This window comes from Condylostylus longicornis, unplaced genomic scaffold, assembly GCF_029603195.1.
Source record: "Condylostylus longicornis isolate FDR11 unplaced genomic scaffold, ASM2960319v2 ptg000055l, whole genome shotgun sequence".
Classification (NCBI taxonomy): domain Eukaryota; kingdom Metazoa; phylum Arthropoda; class Insecta; order Diptera; family Dolichopodidae; genus Condylostylus; species Condylostylus longicornis.
Window position 1 is genome coordinate 8,966,904 of NW_026578024.1, and position 20,408 is coordinate 8,987,311.

Below are 20,408 nucleotides of genomic sequence, written 5' to 3' on the forward strand. Positions count from 1 at the left end.
ATTAGTACAGCTTTAAGCATTTAAATAAGCAATTTATTATATTGTTGTTGATTTGTCCCTAACAAAATTGGAAAGAAATTAAATTTGTTTCTGGTATTATAACCGTAAACATCAATCTCTTTGTATTCAATATAAAATTCTACTTAATTTTGTTATTAACTACTTTGAAAACCGTAATATATATGTAACGTATATTTCTGCATAATCTAATTGTATAGGAAACCTCTTTAAAAGGAAATAAATATCCGATAATAATGTTCGCTCCATTCCATATAGAATTAAAATGGATTATGTGGGATAGTGTGAATGACGTATGAATATAGTATGTAAAGAATTTTTTGAAACAAATTTTCTAATATGACAAAGAACAAAAACATGTGTAGAAACCCTATACAAATATTTCGAAGAATATGATCGGTCCATTTAAATGTACTGTCCCAGGTAGCAAAAATTTTCAACATAATCAATTTTTACATAATTATAAAAAAATTTGTTGATCTGTACTTCTTATTGCCAAGTAAAGAAATTCGATTTTATTGCTTTTAATAGAAAATTGTATTTTTCCTTAAATTTAAATAAGAACCTTAAGAAATTTTAATAAGAACAGTAAATATTCACCATTTCAACCAATAATTAGAAAATCTTTTAATATTTTTAATATTGACAAAAATTTTAAAATCTTAAAAACAAACTCGAAAAATCCTGTTAAAGCAGCAGCTTTTCTTCGATTTTTTTATTTTGTAGGCAATAAATTAATAAACAAAGAACCTTCATAGCATATTTCTCAAAATTTGTTAAATTTACGCATACCGTAATTTATTCGAAATGAGGTTCATTACTTTTAAATCAATATTATATTTCAAATTAAAATTTTTTTCTAAATTTCATTTTAAATTAAATTAATTTAAATTAATTTAATTTATATGCAAATAAAAATTAAACATTCATCAATTAGATTTCTATAGAAAAAAAAATATTTTTGTATATACGTACAAAATTTTCACTTGGACCAACATCATTATAGGTACTTATTATTAAATATAATATTTAGTAGAGTATACTTTTACATTTTACATTAAAAAAAAATCTTGATTAGAATATAAAATTTGTTGTTTTGTTATATTTATAGGAAAATTTTTTTAATCTAATCACATTTTATAATTTTGGTTTGAATCTTTAATATAGTTACATTTGCATATACATTTTGTGTATACCTTTAATACTTGTATGCTATACAAAAATATTTCTAATTAAATTTTAACAAAATTTTATTGAAATTTTTTTTTTTTTGTAGTTGTTTCAAAATATTAAAAATTTAATAACTAAATTTAGCTTTATTCATAATTGTATTCTTTTATCTAAAAATTCAATTTTAAAAATAACATTTTATATACAAATTAAATTAATATTTATATAGTTATTAATTATATAGAAATTAAATTGTGACCTTCATTTATGTAGAATTTTAAGGGGATAAAAATACTAGATCCAGAGATTTTCAATTTGGATTTCCTAAATTAAAAAAAAAATGTGTTTAGAGATACGAAGAATTTTAAAAATCGATTTGAACTCTTATGTAAAAATATTCAAAATAAAAAATCAAGAATAATACGAATCAAAATCTATAATTGTATAGTGTTTCCAAAATTTTGTCACTATAGAAAACTCAGTTCGAAAATTTAATAAGCCATTTAGAAAATTCACCACAGCGTTATATAACTTCATTCTGTACTCGTATCTCACATTTGAGGCGCTCAGCATATTATTGGCCTATTTGCAAAAATGAAAATTACAATTGAAATTTTTAAATATTTAGGCAAAACCAAACTTATGTCAAAATAGTGTGAAAAGAAGAGTAAACCAGCTATTTTAAAAATAAAGATCAATTCTTTATAGATCACTACAGCTCTATTAAACACTGTAACTCATTTTTAAAAAAATGTTGGATAAACCACTAATGTGTTGAGCGCCTTATTTTCGGTCACCTTTTTATTCACTATTTTCTAATCACTAACAAATTTCTTCACTATTTTCTAATACTTCTTCCATAATTTTCCGTTTTTCTTACTTCTTATATAATTTAAGAGAACGGTCATCAAAACTGAGTGAGGTGAATTAGGTGAAAAATATATGTAAATATGGTATGGTTAAAATTGATATGGTAGTGATATAACAAGATCCTTTATAGTGATTGTAGCTGTTATTTAAATTAAAAAATCAGAAAAAATTTTTTCTAAATTCCTAAAATAATTTTCAATTATTACTCCAAAAAAGTATATATTAATCTACAGAATGTCCGTATACCATAATAACATGTACCTTATCCGAAAGAAAAAAATCTCTACATTATAACCCTTGCTTTATACTTCAAATTTATATGTATACCTAAAAACAATAAAAAAAAATATAAGCAAAAAATTACCAAAAACAATTTTCCAAACAGAAAAAAGAAAATTTTTTTTTTCATTTTTTTATTAAATTTTCAAGGGAAAATCTAAATTTACAAAAAAAAATCAAAAAAAAGAAATGAACAATTTTCATAACTTATTTATTTTTTTCTTCGTTCAATTAAAATTATGCCTAAATTAGCCTATCCATTTTTGTGCTCTTAACAAGTTTTACTTGAAGCAAAGTATTAATTCAAGGATTTTATTTCATATTCACTTGTACATACATAAAATATTTGTACATTTTTTTATTTGTATCTAGATATAAAACATGAAATTCATTTACATTTATATATACAAAAATATATATGTACATGAATATTTCTATATTAGTATACATACATACATATGTATATATATCCATAATTGTATGTTCGAAATTGTTCTGTTTTTGTACCATCCTTAATTCCATTTGGTTACGCTAATTAAATTATTCTGATAAAATTCTTATGTTTTATTAATATATACATACATTTTGTATTACATATAAATATATTTACGAAATATGTGTGTACTTGTATTTATATAGTGTACGAGTACATAATTGTTTAACAAGAATCTCAAAAAATAACCCATACAGAATATCCTTGAGGGAGATTTTTATTTTCATTTTCATTCTCATTTTTTTTTTTTTTGCTTTCTCTTCGTATTTTTTTTGTGTTTTGTTGTTTTGTTTTTGTTAAATTAACAAAAATATGATTAAAGTGATTTAAAAAATAAAAATAAATTTTGTGTTCAAAATTTTGTTTCAAAAAAAATAAAATTCAATAACTTTTTCGTTAACTTTTCTTTTAACTGAAAAAAATTTTTTTTTGGAAATTTTTTTACTTTTACAAATTTTTTAGATTTTTGTGACCTTATAGCTTGAATAATATTTTTGGGGCCCACCAATCTTTTTTGTTTTTGTTATTGAAAATAATGTCACAAGAATTTCTCTCCAACATTAAACTTAAAATCAATTCACTTCAATTATTTTATAATTATATAATAAAAGAAAAAGAACAAGAAAAAATCAGAAAAATTATTTTTTTTTTGCAGAAAAATCTTAATTTTTTTAAGAAAATAATGAAAAAAAATGAGAAGAACTTCTTCTTATTTATCTCTTATAAAATATATATATACATACATACATATATGAAAATGTAGGTATATAGCAAAATAACATCCATAATGTAAAAGCATAACACAAAACATAAATAAAAAGAAAATATTCAAAAAGTTTTATAAAACTCTTAATAGCAATTTAACAATGTACGCATTAAAGGGCACTTTTTTTTCTTGTTTTGTATGTTGAGGGAAAATAAGATGGCGGTAATGATAAATTTTTCCTTTTTTTTTATGGGTAATTCTAGGAAAAATTTAAAGATTTTTTAAAAAAAGGAGTTGAATAATATTTTAAATGGAGAATATTTTACTTTTTTCTCTTTTGGTAAGTAAAGTTGTCTTGGACACTTACCATGGTTACATTGAAATGAAAATAACATTTTTCAAAATTGTACAACTAATTAAGAACTATACTTTCCTAGGCACATTCTTATCTAATTACAACTATGTAGTAAAAATATATGTAATGAGTTATGAACATTTATTTAGACCGTGATAAAATTTAAGTATCCACAGCATACTCAATAACAACTGCAACAAAATTTCGGTCAACATTTTATTCAAAACCCCTTATTGCTCATGGAATTGTATAAATCCCTTATTTTTTTTAATTTTTAATATCAATTTTCTTCTTCTGAAATTTTCTATTTCTCAAGGACCATAAATTTGAGTTTACATTTCCGTAACTGCGAGCTTTACCACATATCTACATTTACTAACGGGTAAAAAGTAAAACCCTAGCAATAAATGCCATGTCATCAAAAATATAACTAAATATCTTAAATCACTTGCTTGACCATCGAATTTCACCATCAAATTAACTCTTAGTGGTAATTAAAATTATCCCCTAAATATATGCAATAATTTTATATATTTACTTATATGAATTAAAATAACATAAGTAGCCAATAATTTTTTTTACCAACCCATTTTTATCGAGGATGACACGGTTTGATCAACTTTTGGGATATGTCAGATCTCTGGAAATGAATCTTTATTACGGGCCGATTTTACAATTTTTACAATATCTATGAAAATAATCAGTATATTTTCCTGAAATTTCAAAAGGAAAATAATCGCAGAAAATGTTAACGCAGTGAAATTATAAAGTTTTTTGAAATCTCAACCAAACTATTGAACCGAACTAGAGTCCGAGTTTACGTTTTATATTATTTTTTCCATCGAAATGCTTTAATGCTTTATTCTCTTCGCACACTAAAAATTTTATCTAACTTCTCGCACAAAAAAAAATTTCCTAAGTTCCCGCCCAGAAACCGGGATGGAAAAAATCTTTATTCTTCTCGCACATTGAAATATTTCAACTGCAGAAAAATGAGAAAAAACTGTCGCATATTTTTTGTTATATAAAATTTTTTTCTCTTACACGATATTAGAATTTACTCTATGTTTTAACTTAACATTCTGTTTTCTTAATTTCATAAATCCACTTTTTCATATTTCTATAATAACCAAAGGACAATTTAAGACAAGTTTTTATTCATTCTCAGCATTCGAAATTATAGAACATTTATACATAGGTATACTTATATACTCCTATATATAATTCTATGACCAGAAAAAAAAAAAAACGCATGTCAGTTAATTTGAGATATTTTTAGCGTACACATAGTTAAAAATGAAAAAAACAAGTGAATGAATTTTTAGAGTTGTTTTTTACAAATTTTTGGGGTGTTACGAAAATACAATTAATATTTGTTTACGTAATCATATAAAAATAAAAAATATACCAATGTAATGACGTTTCCTCTTTTTTATATTCGTATATTTATAAAATATTTTTAAAAAAATTTATTCTTTTTTTTTGTAACTTTTAATTTCACTCTTTAGAGGGTGGCTGTGGATCGTTTTTTAATGAGAAGAAAATTGAGAAAACAAAGTTAATGAAATGAAAACAAGTCGCGAAGATTATTAAATTTTATTATTATATTTTGTTTGTTTTATTCTTTTTTATTCTCATTTAGTGTACAATTCTTATAGAGAAACAGCTATACACCTATGTATAAAACCTATACCTACCTATACGTTCGTAGATAAATTTAATATACGAAGAAAAACGCTAATTTTGTTGTTCTTTTATGAAAATATAAGAAAAATATTTTCTCTACTTCTTTTTTCATTAATAAAAAAAAAATTTTTTTGCTTTGCAAAAAAAGAAAAGAAGAATCTTGAATTTTTAAAAATTTTTATGACAGTCTTACACTGTTTTAAACAACTTTATTAAAATTAAACTTAAAGGAAAATATAAACAGCAAATATGCAGGAAAAATTAATAATTTTCTCTGAGTATATAGATATGTACGGTAGTGTTTATCAAAAATTTTTCATTAAAATTAAATGAAAATTTTAACAAAAATATTCAAAGTCAAAACATTTTTTAATAAATATTTTTGGTTAAATATAAAAATTATTAAATATGATTGATTATTCATGGAATTTGAATAGAATCTGAATGAAATTTATTTTTCCATATTTTAATTAAGACATTTAGAAATTAATTTTTAATTAAAAATTTTTTTGGTTATAAAATTAAAACTATTCCAATATAATTATATTTATAGTTATTTTAATAAGACTGAAAACAGTATAACAGATTTAATTATAAGAGCTATTAATTGGGAAAATGATTGAAATTTATACGAATGTCTGAACTTTATATTTACAACAAATAGGTTGTTAATTCCAATTGAAATGTGACCTCTAAATTGTCATGCCGCTACACTACTACAGAGTTAAGCTTACACATTTCTTAATTGTTAAATTATATGATATTTGTAATATTGCGATTAGGATTTCAAAATATTCACCTAAACCAATGACTTGACATTTGATTTGTAGCAATTCAAAATTTCTATACACACATATGCAACAATTAGGTAGAATAAGAGATGAACAATAAAATAGTAATAAAATAGTTATTTAATTTTATTCCGCAATATAAACTGAATTGCTGAATAGAATAAATTCAAAACAATTTTACAATTTTTGTTGTTAAGGTCAGCGTTCCCACTTGGATGCAATTATATTCATTCGGCCACTTTTTTGACAATTCAAACAATAAAATATTGGAAAATTCTCAAATATTATTTGTTGACTTTACTAAACAAATTTGCAAATTTATAAGAAGATACTGTATTAAATGTATACCACCTTTTTCTGTGCTCACATCTAGAACATTTAAACAAGAACGTACCAGAAATAAATAAATACCATCATAATAAAACTCGAATTGCGGATTTGAGCAAATTAATATTAATTATGAGTTGACTTGTACCAAATGATACATACTTTACGAGGCTGATCGTATATTAGGTGCAATTAATTTATACTTGAACATTAAAAATGCATGTTGCATTAGGAACATGCTTTAAGACATATGTGAATAAAAACCGACTTAAATGTTCTGCAAGTGTATTTTGGCATTCATAACAGTGTCATAAATGTGTTTTCATGTTAAAAATGTACAAACATTTAAAATAATTAAAATTAAATACATTAGTAGTTTTTATTTTACATTTATTCAAATTATAATTTATGCATTTTAAATATTACCAAAATGTCAGAATAAATGTCATTAATTATTATACATATTTAGTTCAATTAACATTTTTTAGTTAATGTTCATAAATATTTTAATTATAATTTTTTGTTCTTATGTGTTTTTTTTTTTATATTTTATGCGGTTAAATTTACATTATACATTCTTAATAAATTTTTGTATTTAAACATAAATTATAAATTATTATCATAAAATGTAATATGCATTTGATTAATTTTATATTTTTATAATATTCTTGTATTTAAAATACATTAAAATTGATTTATTTTGTAATATTTTCATAATAACATCAATATTATTTTCAAATAAATTATGTACACTAAATATAACCTTGTAAAATAGAAATTTCTTATTATAAATTACAATATTTTAATTGAAATTAATTTCATATTAAAAATTTATTTGAATTTAAATTATAATTTAGCTTAATTCTTAATGAAAAGGCAGGAATAACATACTGTTATATTTTATACATGCAGCGGAAATCAGGATATCTTATTTATCAATTAGAAATTTTGATTTGTTAGTCAGATTTAGATTTTTCATTCAGAATTTTTCATGAAAATTGTAAAAAGTATGGGCATTTTGAATTAAAATTTTTAAAAGCAAGCCTCAAAAGCACCTTAAAAATCTATTAAATTAATAAAGAGATTTCTAAAAAAATTAAATTTTTAATATCCTATTCATTTTATTCCACAACTGTATATTTTGTAGCTTGATTTGGACGCGAATTTTTATTTTATATTCAATTTCCACTTCTTCCATACTTTTATAAAAGATTTTATAAAAGAATAAAAAAATTCAAAATATATATGTATGTATGTATATAGTGAAAAAGAAATTTTTTTATGAAAATATTTTGCATAAACAAAACATTAAATATTTGCCAAAAGGATTGTTTGTCTTGATTTATTAAGGTAATTTGTTACAACAATGAAGAAGATTTTAATATTTTCCACTCCACTCCTCCCTCTTCAAACTTCCTTCAACTTATTAATGTTGGTTTTTTGTTGTTAATTTTTAAGGAAATAAAATGAGAAGAAGAAAAAACAAAAAGTGAAAAATAAAAGAAAATTTCCTAAGAGCAATTAAATTGTTTTTGTTTTTCACTTTTGTTTTTATTCTTTTTTAAGTAGACTTATTAAACATCCTTCACAGCACAGTTGTTGTGTTACGTAAATACTATTAAAAATGAAAATAATATATTGTGAGTATGAAAATGTATAATGTAAATGCGATTTACGTATATATATATGTACATACATACAAACAAATCTATTCATTATATGCACATATACAAACATAAAAACTTTGACAATTAATAATTTTTTTGTTGTTTTTTTTTTTTGAAGCAGAAATTAAGAAGAGAAAAAATACAATAAAAATGAAAAGAAAAATTTTAATATTTCTTAAGGAGATTTCTTTATTAGTAATATTATTATAAATTATCTATACATACATTTACATATTGTTATTGTATAAGTATATTATATATAATATTAAGAACCCTAAATTTAACTTAACTTTTATATATAAATATTCTTTTTATACAAATAATATAATAATAAGGATATTTACCTGAAATTGAAAATAAAAGAAAAACCAAAAAAACTTTTTAACGATGGTAACAATATGAGATTTAAGTATAAAAATTATTAAGAGTCTTACCAACCATAGGGTTTTTAGTTGAAAATTAGGTAGTAAAAGTAATGATTTCCTTTTTAGATGCATAATGAATTTTTCTTTACAATTGTATTGAAATTCATGCATATTCACCTTAGATTCGTAATCAGGGGAAACAAAGTGAAGCTGTATATAGAGATGAAAATTGCCTAATGTTTAAATCTTTCGAATATTAACAGCTATTTTAGTAACCAACTTTAATATTAAAGTAAGGGATTTAGTAAATTACAAAATCAAAATTATTAATTGATTGAATTTGGCCCGATGGAGCATCGATATTGTCTATGAAATAATTTTATTAAATTTTACATGGTTTGAATAAATATGCGTGCAGTGTATAAATTTTATTAAATATGCTTGCCGGCCCCTTCTTTACAGATTAAAATTTACAAGAAAATTTATATAACATTATATCGCACCGACCTTGAGGAATTCAAAAGTTATAATGACGTCTGATTAAATACAATTAGTAAGTTAATGACATGGTACTAAATTTTGCATGTTGAGTTTTCGTAATGAATGCATTTCTCCATGTTAAGGAACCGTACACACACTATTTTTAGAGAGAAGTCTGCCTTATTATCAGCGAGTCTGTACACTCGTGTACTATAAAAATATTTATTTGGGTGTTTTGCTCAAATTGCGAATTAATTAACTTCTGGACATTGCCAGGCTTCGAAAACTCAACTAAGAACAAAATTAGCAAGAAAAAATGTTTTTCGAGGTCGTTTCCATTATTTCAAGCAAATTTTTCGTCAATTTAATAAAAAAAAAAATTTCTATCAGATTTTTTTTTAATATCACCATCTCTATTGCACCCCTGTGTTCACAAGAGTGAAATAATATAATTTTATAATTTGATTAATAAAAATATAAATGGGGAAATTAACATGAACTTTAATTTCAACGAAAATTATAAAATTTTATTTTAAAAAGAAAAAATTTTTATTACATTTTAAAGACTTTTATAAAGAATTTTTTTATTTAATTTTAACATTACTATTTTTTTATATAAATAATCTTACGCATACTCAATTTATTTTCTTTAAAACATAAATTAAGTTAAAAATAAATTCTAATTTCTGAAAAGGTTATTTATGGAACAATTTTAATTCAGCTTTTTCAAGAAAAATTAACAATTAATGAGTCAGGAAATTTTAAACTTCAATAAATTTGTAAAATGGGATTATTCTGATTAAATAAAATTTAAACCATAATTTATTCATTCAATATTCTAATTAATGTTAATACAAGCTAAGTATAGAAAGTTTGCTGCAGAAAGGTTTGTTAAATGGTAATAAAGAAAATTACGAATCAAATTTCAATATAAGTATACGATCATAGATCAGTTTTACATGAATTTAATTGGGGCGCAACCAATATTTCATATTATTGTTCCGCATTTCCCATAACATGTAATGAATTGTAAATTTACAATTCTTTTGTTCTAAGATTTGTTTACTATAAATTCAACGATCAAACATAGCCACAAAATTTTCTGAAAATATTTCAGTTATCTTCTTCATAAAGTACACCAAACAAACTTACCATCAGTCGATTCAAATTGTAGAACTTATTGGAATTAAATACAAAGCGATTCCAATAAAAATTTTGAATATATTTTTGTAAAGTTATTTACATAAATCACCAAAGTCAGAGTTCACAACTAAGAAATCCTGGAAGTACTGCAATAAATTAAAAATTATAGAAATGAAAATAATTTATTAAATTTTATTCAAAATTTAATATACATATTGGGGTAGATTTATAATTTAAATTTATTTAAGAAGAAAATAATTTCGCATAATTTGATGATCACCCGCAAAACTCTAATTAAATTTAAGGGGCAGTGGTAGACTTGTTAGAAGTTACTGTTATAGACGTTATTAGTGCTTAAACAACTCAGAATATTCTACTAAATACTATCATTTAATAAAATCCAAACCATCTTACAAAACTTCAACAATATAATAGTTTGTTAGTAATCTAGTACAATTAAATTTTATTACAATATTGTATTTTTGAAAAAATTTTTATATATACATATGAAAATTGTAATAAAACTCTAATTAAATTTTGAATCTAAATAGAAAACAAATTTGAAATTATTTCACGTTTTCAAATATAGATATTAAAAGTGTGGATTGAAAGGATTTGAAAACTTTAAAAGGATATTGTAATTCAAATATTTTTTTTATTTATTTATACATACAAACACATTGATTCATAACTAAACACAGAGAATTTAAGAAGAATTTCCTTATAAAAATTGATGTCATTCTTTAGAAACTGTTAATAACTCAAGAAAATATTTTTCTCTTTTTTATTTGGAAGAGATGACAATATTTTAAATTCAAAAATTCACACAAAGGTATATATGTACATTTGTATGTATTTTCTATTTTCTTGTATTTTATGAAAATTCAATACATATGTGCAAAACCTTACAATATTTTCAATTTTTATAGAAAAAATTTGATAAAAAAAAAAAACATTTTCTATTTATTTTATTTCACATTTTTTTTCTAATTTTCTTTTTTCTATTTTTGTTTTTCTTTATAGGTTTGTAGTAAAATATTTGGAAATGCATCAGCTCTGGCAAAACATAAATTGACACATAGTGATGAAAGAAAATATGTTTGTGCAATGTGTTCAAAAGCTTTCAAAAGACAGGATCATTTGTAAGTGTCAAAACTAAATAATAAAGAAAAATAAGTAAAAAAATAATAATAATAATAAAAAGAAATCTAAGATATAAATAAAATAAAAAAAAAAAACAGATAACGACGACGACAACATACTGAGTTTTTTATTGCAATCAAAAAAGTCATAGATTTCACTGTCATGTACAATACAAATCCTAGAAAATTCCTTATACACAAAATGTAATTTTTTATGTCATTCCCTTCAATCTCCTCTCTTTGATATTTTCTTCTATGATTTTTACATTTTGTGTTTTTCGAATTTTTTTTCTCGTATTATTTTTATTTTTCATTTTATTTCATTTCTACTTTTTTTGTTGTCTTACTTATAAATGAACTAAATTCAAAGATCCATATTATTAAATTTGTCCCTCTTTACGTAACACTTGGAAGAACCAAACATAATAATGTACAAGCTGATGCTATCATTACACATACATATACGAATGGATAAGTTTAGGGTATTTTTATTATGTATAGAATTTTCGATCAATATCATGAACAACTTGTGTTCTACATATTCTACGTTATATTTATTTGTATATAAGTATGTTTATAATCTAAATCTAATCTTCTTCTGCACTTAACTACTAATCTTATCAAATACAATGTATGGAATAATTTAAAAATTTATATTGTATATATGTATATGTATATGGAAAATTGAAAATGTAGGGCAAATCTAAATTAAAGTTAATAATATAGAAAAGTTTTTTATTTAAAAATTAAAGTGTTTGCAAAATATATTCATGGCTTGAATTCACTTTAATAAAAAAGTAAAAATTTAAGAAAGAAAAATTTTTATTGAAAAAGTAAGATTACAGATTTGTTTTGGTTTCTATAGAACTATAAAGAGAACTATGATATTATTATTTCAGTCACTTATCTTAAAATTCATGTGAGTAATTTGAACAAAAATAGGGGAGAAATGCGAGAAATTCTATAATAAACATAACAAAATCTAAATTAAATATTAATTTTAAAAAGTTTCATTAACTCTTTACTCTTTATTTTAATAATTAAATTATATTATTCAATTACTAAAAAAATTGCATTAATTTTATGAAAATAAAAATATCTTAATTTAATACAAGAGTTATTAAATTGCTTTTTTATACAACTTGCTCCTAAATATAGGCAATTTTTAAAGTAACTGGCAAACAACGTGATTGTATAAATTTTCAACGTCTAATTATTCATTCTATTATTCTATTCTTTAGCAATATAATTTAAATTTAGTAATATAATTTATATCACTGATAGTTAAATAAGTTAAATTGATGTCATACGTTATATCAGCATTTTGTTACAAAAGTTTCTCGAAATTTGCAATTATTTATAATATTTTACTTTCTAGCAAACATTATTATTGCTCTTTCTTCATATCTTTCTGATTTAAATAATGTTTAAATATTGTTTACTTTTACTTATTTTAAATATTGTTTAAATATTGTTTACTTTAGACTTATAAACGGAAGACTTACAATTATTGCCCCTAATTATATGCAATTTCTGAAATTATTCTAAAATTATTTAGTCATTTTGATTGTTAAAGAAACCACATTAATATTTCGAAGCTAAATTAATTTTTCTTAGCAAAAACCTCCTCTAATATATAAAAATAAAAAAAAGACCTATTTAAGATTAGAAAGATTGACAAATAAGAAATTGAAGATTAGTTAAAGATTGCTTTCAATTTTAGTAGCAAATTATTTGCTAATGGTAAAAAACTCAATAATTTTAAGTAAATAAAGTGCAAGTTAATTAAATTTCGTACCACTTTTGAAAATTTGGAAAATTTGCTAGAGTAGACAAAAATACGATCAATTAAAATGCATAACTTCATTTGGATTTACCACAATTCATGGAAATATATAATTTTGCTTAATCCTTTCTCGGTATTAAGCAAAATAATATATTTTGTCCTTTAATTTACTCCATTAATTTATTTAATTTTTGTTTTTTTTTTTTGTTATACCAATAAATCTGTATAAAACAAGATAAGAAAATCATTTTTAACTTTTCATACCCTTCAAAAAAAAAATAACAGAAAAATCAAATGAAGCAAATAATTTTTCACACAAGCAAACCATTTGCTACCATCCCCCACTTATTTATGTAAAATGGGTCCTCAACTTCAGAAAATACAATTATTTTTATTTTACATGCTGTTTTTTGCAAATTCTTATTTTACGGTAAAAAAATTGTTAATTTTTTTGTTTGTTTATTTTTTCGTTCTTCTTCTTTTATTCTCTTTAATATAGAAACGGTCATATGCTAACTCATAGAAATAAAAAACCGTATGAATGTAAAGCAGAAGGTTGTGGCAAATCCTATTGTGATGCAAGATCATTAAGAAGACATACAGAGAATCATCATAGTGCTTTAGCAATGACACCCACGACACCAAATCAATCATTGTCACCATCGACTGGACCACCAACTGGTCTTAGTTTATCTCCAGCAACCGCAAGTGGTAAGTAAAAACAAAGAAAAAAACAAAAACAGAAGGAAAACCAAAAGAATAAAAATTTAGAAAATTTTCTGCTTTTCTAAAAAAAACTTTTTTTCACTTTTATTCTTTTTGTTGTTGGTTTTGATTTTGAAATCTTTTTGAATTTGATTTTTTGTGATTTTGTTGTTTCAGTATTGCTGTTATTGCATTTTTTTTTTCTTGTTTTTGTTATACTGAGCTTTATATGATTGTAATTTAGCATGAAAATTGTAATTAAGGTTAAGTATAGTGTATACAATATTGGAAATAACTGTACAAAAATGAGATTTTCATTTTACTAAAGGCTTTAGTAATTGTCCTTTTATTCTATATTAAGAATATTATAGGGTCGACAGAAAATTTTCATTTTTCTATTGTTGTTTTCAAGTTTGATTTTTTGATTTTTTTCTTTTTTGGTTATCACAATTCAATTGCAATTATTGTTACTATGAGAAATGGTTTTTTTTTTGCAATAAAACATTGTAACAAATATTTAGCAAGTCTAATTTACAGTTATAATGACTAAAATTTAATGGATTTCAAAAATCATTGAACTTAAATACATTTTCAGTTTGATTTGAAATGTTACAGAAAATTTTGGTATTGTCAATCATATACTGAGAACTTTATGTAAAAAATAAACATTATTAAAAATTAAATTGAAGCTTCGGGCGGATATAGAAGTTTAATTACGTTAACAAGATACTAGTATCCCATAAATGTTGCACAAATGTGGTATAATGTGACAAATTACGTCTGTCTGGTATGTTGTCATTCATTATACGAGGCCTTTATTATGTTCTTCACTGATTAACAAAATTTTATTCACAATGGAATATTTTAATCTAGACTGATTTAAAAGAACTATATGATTTGAAAAACATGATATGCATTTGTTTAATTTATTTCACAAATAAATTTGAATTCATTAAAATATTGAAGCAACTTTCATCAAAGACAACAACCACGTTTTATTTTCACATAAAATATCACTCGATTATATTTAAGAAATTTACAATTATCAAGTATTTATATATATATTTAAAAATTAAAGTCTTAAATTTTGAAATTTCAAAAAATATAAAAAAATTTTTGCAAATCACAGTTAAATTTTGTAATATATGCAAATTGACATTCGCCTTAAGACAAAAACCTAGAAGAAAATCACACTGCATTGTTTTTACATTAAAAAAAAAGTTATAACTAAAAACAAATTTTAATACGATAGCTGTAAGGTTCAACAACATGCTTAAAATCTATACTAAGAAAAAACCAATGTTATTAAACACAAATTTTTATACATACATTTATAGTATGCCTTTCGTACTCAATGTATACCTAATGTTTTAAATCTAAAACTTATTTTTGAACTGAAATTTTAAACAAAATATTCTAACGGAGTTATTGTTTTTTTTTTTCCTCTTGTCTTTTATTTTTTATTAAATTTTTTATTCTTCAACATTTTTATCCTTATCTATATTATTATACTCGTATATAAAGAGTTATACAAACATTAAAATTATTGTTATTATAATAGGTGATGCTAGTTCTCCGCATGGTGCTAACTGTGTACAATATATTACAAATAATAATAGCGATGGTGGCAGTGGTGGTAATAGTAATAATAATGGTGCAAACAATTCAAAACCATCATCACCAAGTTCACCTGCATCTGCAGGTAATGGTAATGATGGTCTTACTAGACAACAATTGGATCTCATTAGTCAAATTATGCAACAAACAAAACAGGCTAGTGCACAAGTAACAGTTTCAACAAGTCATAATGGTATAAAAAATCAACATCAACAACAACAACAGCAACAACAGCATCAACAACAACATCAACAGCAACAACAACAACAGCAACAAAATCATCAACAACAGCAGCAACAATCACAACAACAACAAACATCACAAAGACCAAGAACATGGAATATGCAGGTGAGTGATTTTTTTTTTTTTGCTTTTTTTTTTAGTCTTTTGTTATTTTTTAAAATGCATTCGAGCAATATTTTGTATATATATATATATATATATATATATACACTATATTGAGTGTATATACACAGAATATGTTTATATTATAAAATGCATTTTTGTATGCCTAGATGATTTTGCCTTGTTATACAATGTCTTTAATTAAAAAGAAGAAAAAATTAAAATGTAAAAAAAAATTAAAGGGAAAACATTATTTTTTTGAATTATAATCCGTTTATATAATATGTAAAGAGAAAAAAAAAGAAACAGCAAGTATGCTTGAAGGATGTTGACTATCATAAATAAGCGAATGTATACAATCTAATGTTGTGCAGTTAAGGTGTCGAAAAATATGCTTAAGAAGAAAAAAAAGTACATGGAGAAAATTAATTTCTTAATGTGATGAAAATTTATAATAACTGTAATTATGAATATTATAAATAGGTAAAAGTTGGTTAAAACTTTCAAACAAACATATTATTTAAAAAGTACACAGTTATGCTGTAAATGATGGCATCTTGAAATTTTCTATAAAAACTTTTATTGTTATATTAATCGTTTAAGAGTTTTATATTTAAAATTTCTGCTGACTTTTTAATTTATTTTAAAGTCGTCAAATTTATTTCATTTCGAAGTTCTATACACTTAAATTTTAAAAGTATCTTTAGTTGAGATTTGATTTTAACAGAACCCTATAGTTTTTTTCCCACATACAATCTGCAAAAATTCGAGCAAATTTTTTAAATTCACGTGGTTTTTCCAAAACATTAAAGTGTTAAATGGATTTTGTACTCAGACCAAATCCGAAATTTGAAAAATCTGTATTTTTCATTGAGGCACATGAGCTCAGACTCAAAGCCTGGAAAAGTTTTGTTTTTGACTCGAAATAATTGCAATTTTATGCTATTATGTTTTGACTTTAAAATATTTACTTATAGAGATTTCCCATTATTCAAGTTTTCTTAGAAATAAAATATTAAATTATTGATACTGTCTCTATATAAGCTTATTACAAATTACAACACATGATAAGTATGTATTCTAAAGCCTGCTTTTCTTTCACAAACATTGCTTTTATCAGAATTTTTATAAGAAAAACATTCTACTTGCGGGTCTGAGAGAAAATTTTCTTTTTCCAAATCAAAAGAAGTGAATTTTCCATAATAATCAAATAAGATTTTTCCATAAAAAATTGTGACCATGAACCTGAACATCAACCGTATTACAAATTCTCAGTTAACACAATAAACCTGATAGACTTATGGGACTGGTTTATTTAATATTTAATTTTGAGGGTTTCACAAGTCTCAGCTGTTGCTGGAGCAATATTGATTATTAAAAAAAAAAACAAGCTAACATTTGGATTTGCTGATGAATTTCCTAATTTTTGTTAAATTGGTTGCTTTAAAGCATCATTGAATACATAAGACTACAAATATTATAATTCTATAACAATAGAGGAACGTTAATTTAAAATTATTTTATTATACAATTAAAAAAATTATAATTCATTTTCAAATATATTGCAAAAAAATATTATATCTAATACATTATTCACTTAAAATTTAAATTAATTAAAAATGTATAATTAAAATGAATTAAACGGTTAGGAAACCAGCAAAATGATCTTTAATCCATAAATTTTAAGCCTAAATGAATTCATTTTTTGCCGATTACGTACATTAATTTATCTTTTTTCCCCCTCATTGTACTTTGTAATAAAAAAATTTTTGTTTAAGCAAAAAAGAACACTTAAATCAATCATTTAAGAAACCCCATGAATAGCGGAAATTTCTGAAAACCTTACACATATTTTACTTACACATTCAAATTTCACAAAAAGTGTAATTTTAATTTCCCAAAAAAAAAATAAAGCTAAACGATAAAAGGGTTGAAAACCTCAATTATGTTTGCGCTTATTTCAAACCATAACCTATATATATATATAGCTTACCTATAAATACACACCCTTGTATATAAACACATACATATATATATATAGGTAAACAAATAAGAAAAATGGAACCCTTCAATAAAATATTTCAATTTATTTTCCTTAAAGCTTCAACAGTCCAGCAAATACCAAATTATAATTAATTGATATCATTATCCTCTCTATATCTAACAAAAAAAAAATAATAATAATAAGAAAACATTATAAGTAACTACTTAGGATATCCTTTCAATGCATTTCATTTTGGGGGAAATTTATTTATTCATGATAATAATATTTATTACTTAATCTTTCTTTTTTCTTCCTTCTAAATTCTTCTCAATATTTCTCTTTAAATACCCATTATATACATATATAAAAAGGTATATCTACACACTTTTATTAAAATTAATCTAAATTTAATATATTAACCTCTTCATACCCAAAACTGTCAAAAAAAAAACATAGATATTTTGTCGAACGAATTGAAATTTGAAAATTTCATGAATCCGATTTGATTTTGAGGTAAAAAGTATTTTAGTGATAAAATTCAAGGGATTTGAAATAAATGTAATATGGTCTTCTTAGTAAACTTTAGAGAGACTTACTGTGAATTGTATATTAAATTTTTTGAAAGAAACAAGAAAATTATAACCAAATGTTCAATAACTCATGAATTTTGACACGAGTAAATTAAATTTATTTAAAGTAAATTTTTTTTAAGATTCACATTACCTTAGACACAAACCGATGAAAATAGAAAATATTCTTTAATTTATAGGCAACTAGGTTAATGAAGAAAATATTAAAATAAAAAAAATTGCTTACAAAACTTATTAACAATTTTTATTATTCAGTTTATTTAGTATAAAATAAAAGTTAAAAATAAAAAATTTAAACTAATCATGGTCAAGAACCATTAAATAATAATAAAGGGTTCTATTGAGTAATTTCAAAACGTATGATAGTGAGTGGTTCAAGTCATGAATAGTAGTGTGTAATTCAAGAAGGGTTCTAGTGAGTAATTTCAAAACGTATGAGAAATTAAAGAGATCTCCCCACCCAAGAGATGTAACCTTGTATATTTAATCCAATTATTAAATTGAAAAATATTAAGTTTTTTATTTTTATTAACATGATTAAGCTTCAAACCTACATTATATAAACCAGAATTTTAATCCTAGTATATACGCACAAACGCTGGTAGTGTGAAAAGTGAAAAAGTGAAAAATTTAAAAGTTAGAAAAAATAAATTTATCAAAATGAAACTAAATATTAAAATCATAAATTTTCCTGTTTTTATTTTTTGCTTTTTGTTTTTTTTTTGCAAACATTTTTTAATAATAAAAGTAAAGTATTGCCTGCCAGTAGTTGTAAGTTAACAGAAATCTGTAAAAAAAAAAAGTTTATTTTTTAAGAAAATGAAAAAAAAAAAAAATAAAAAAAAATGGAAAAACGGAAAAGAAAATTCTCAATCAAAAGTTTATCCATAAATTTCCATTTTGTTGGTTTTTATGCCTTAGTTTTTTCTGATTATTTTTTACTTTTCCACTCTACTTTGAAAATGAAAAATTTCCTACTTTGCAAATAACGCTACACAAAATGTATAACAGTTTTTCTTCCTTAAGTTGTTTTCTCAATTTTTTTTTTGTCTTATTTTTTTTTCTTTTTTTTTTCAATATTATTGATATTTAATATTTATCAGGTCACGTAAAATCATTATAGGCATTTTAGAAATGTACTCCTAATTTATTTTATTGCTGATAATTTTTTTCTTTTCCTTCTAGGGAAAAATTTTCTTTAAGAAAAGTTTTGATACTTTTATATTTTTTTTTTTAACTTGCCCTCTAATAGTCCAGTATATATAATATTAATACATATAATATATTATACCGTATAATATTTAGTGGGATCCTTCTCACGTAAAAAGTTTGTTCTCTTTTACATTTCTGCTTTTTTTTTTTGATTAACTAGTCTCGTCCAGATTATGCTTACTTTAAATAACTCTTAAGATGAGATAAGAGTTTATAATATTATATAAAATTTTTGTTGCCTTATACAAAATCTATTGAAAAATATACAAGTTTTCGCATACGCTTAATAAATATAAATAATTTGAAATGAACATTTTGATAAACTTTTAATATACAAAAATATACTATTGCACAATCTAGATTGTAGATATAATATATATTGAAGGAGAAAGTATATAGAAAAATTATAATAATAAAAAAATTGGATATCTAACTTTTCTTCTATAAATATTTCTGATACCGCTCAAGTCCTCACATCCTATACCAAAAGCATGAAAATTAACCTCATTTTTAAAATAAAATTTAATTTCCTTCTAATATGTATATGTACGATATAATTCTCTATATAAGGTAATAATATTAAAAAATTGTATAAAATTTATAATTGAGATTTCAGAAATACAGTCGATAATATGAACACTCTGTAAAATAGTCATTTAAATTGTTTGAATCAAAAA

General features: G+C 22.8%; 1 protein-coding gene across 1 annotated transcript in view; it reads left to right on the top strand.

Annotated features, from left to right (window-relative positions):
- Positions 1 to 20,408, top strand: part of LOC129611986 (probable serine/threonine-protein kinase DDB_G0282963) — a 106,531-nt gene that overhangs the window by 34,376 nt on the left and 51,747 nt on the right. The window contains exons 4-6 of the mRNA XM_055525424.1: positions 11,374 to 11,492; positions 13,778 to 13,989; positions 15,545 to 15,948. Coding sequence (XP_055381399.1) covers positions 11,374 to 11,492; positions 13,778 to 13,989; positions 15,545 to 15,948 — 735 coding nt within the window. The remainder of the gene's footprint in view (positions 1 to 11,373; positions 11,493 to 13,777; positions 13,990 to 15,544; positions 15,949 to 20,408) is intronic.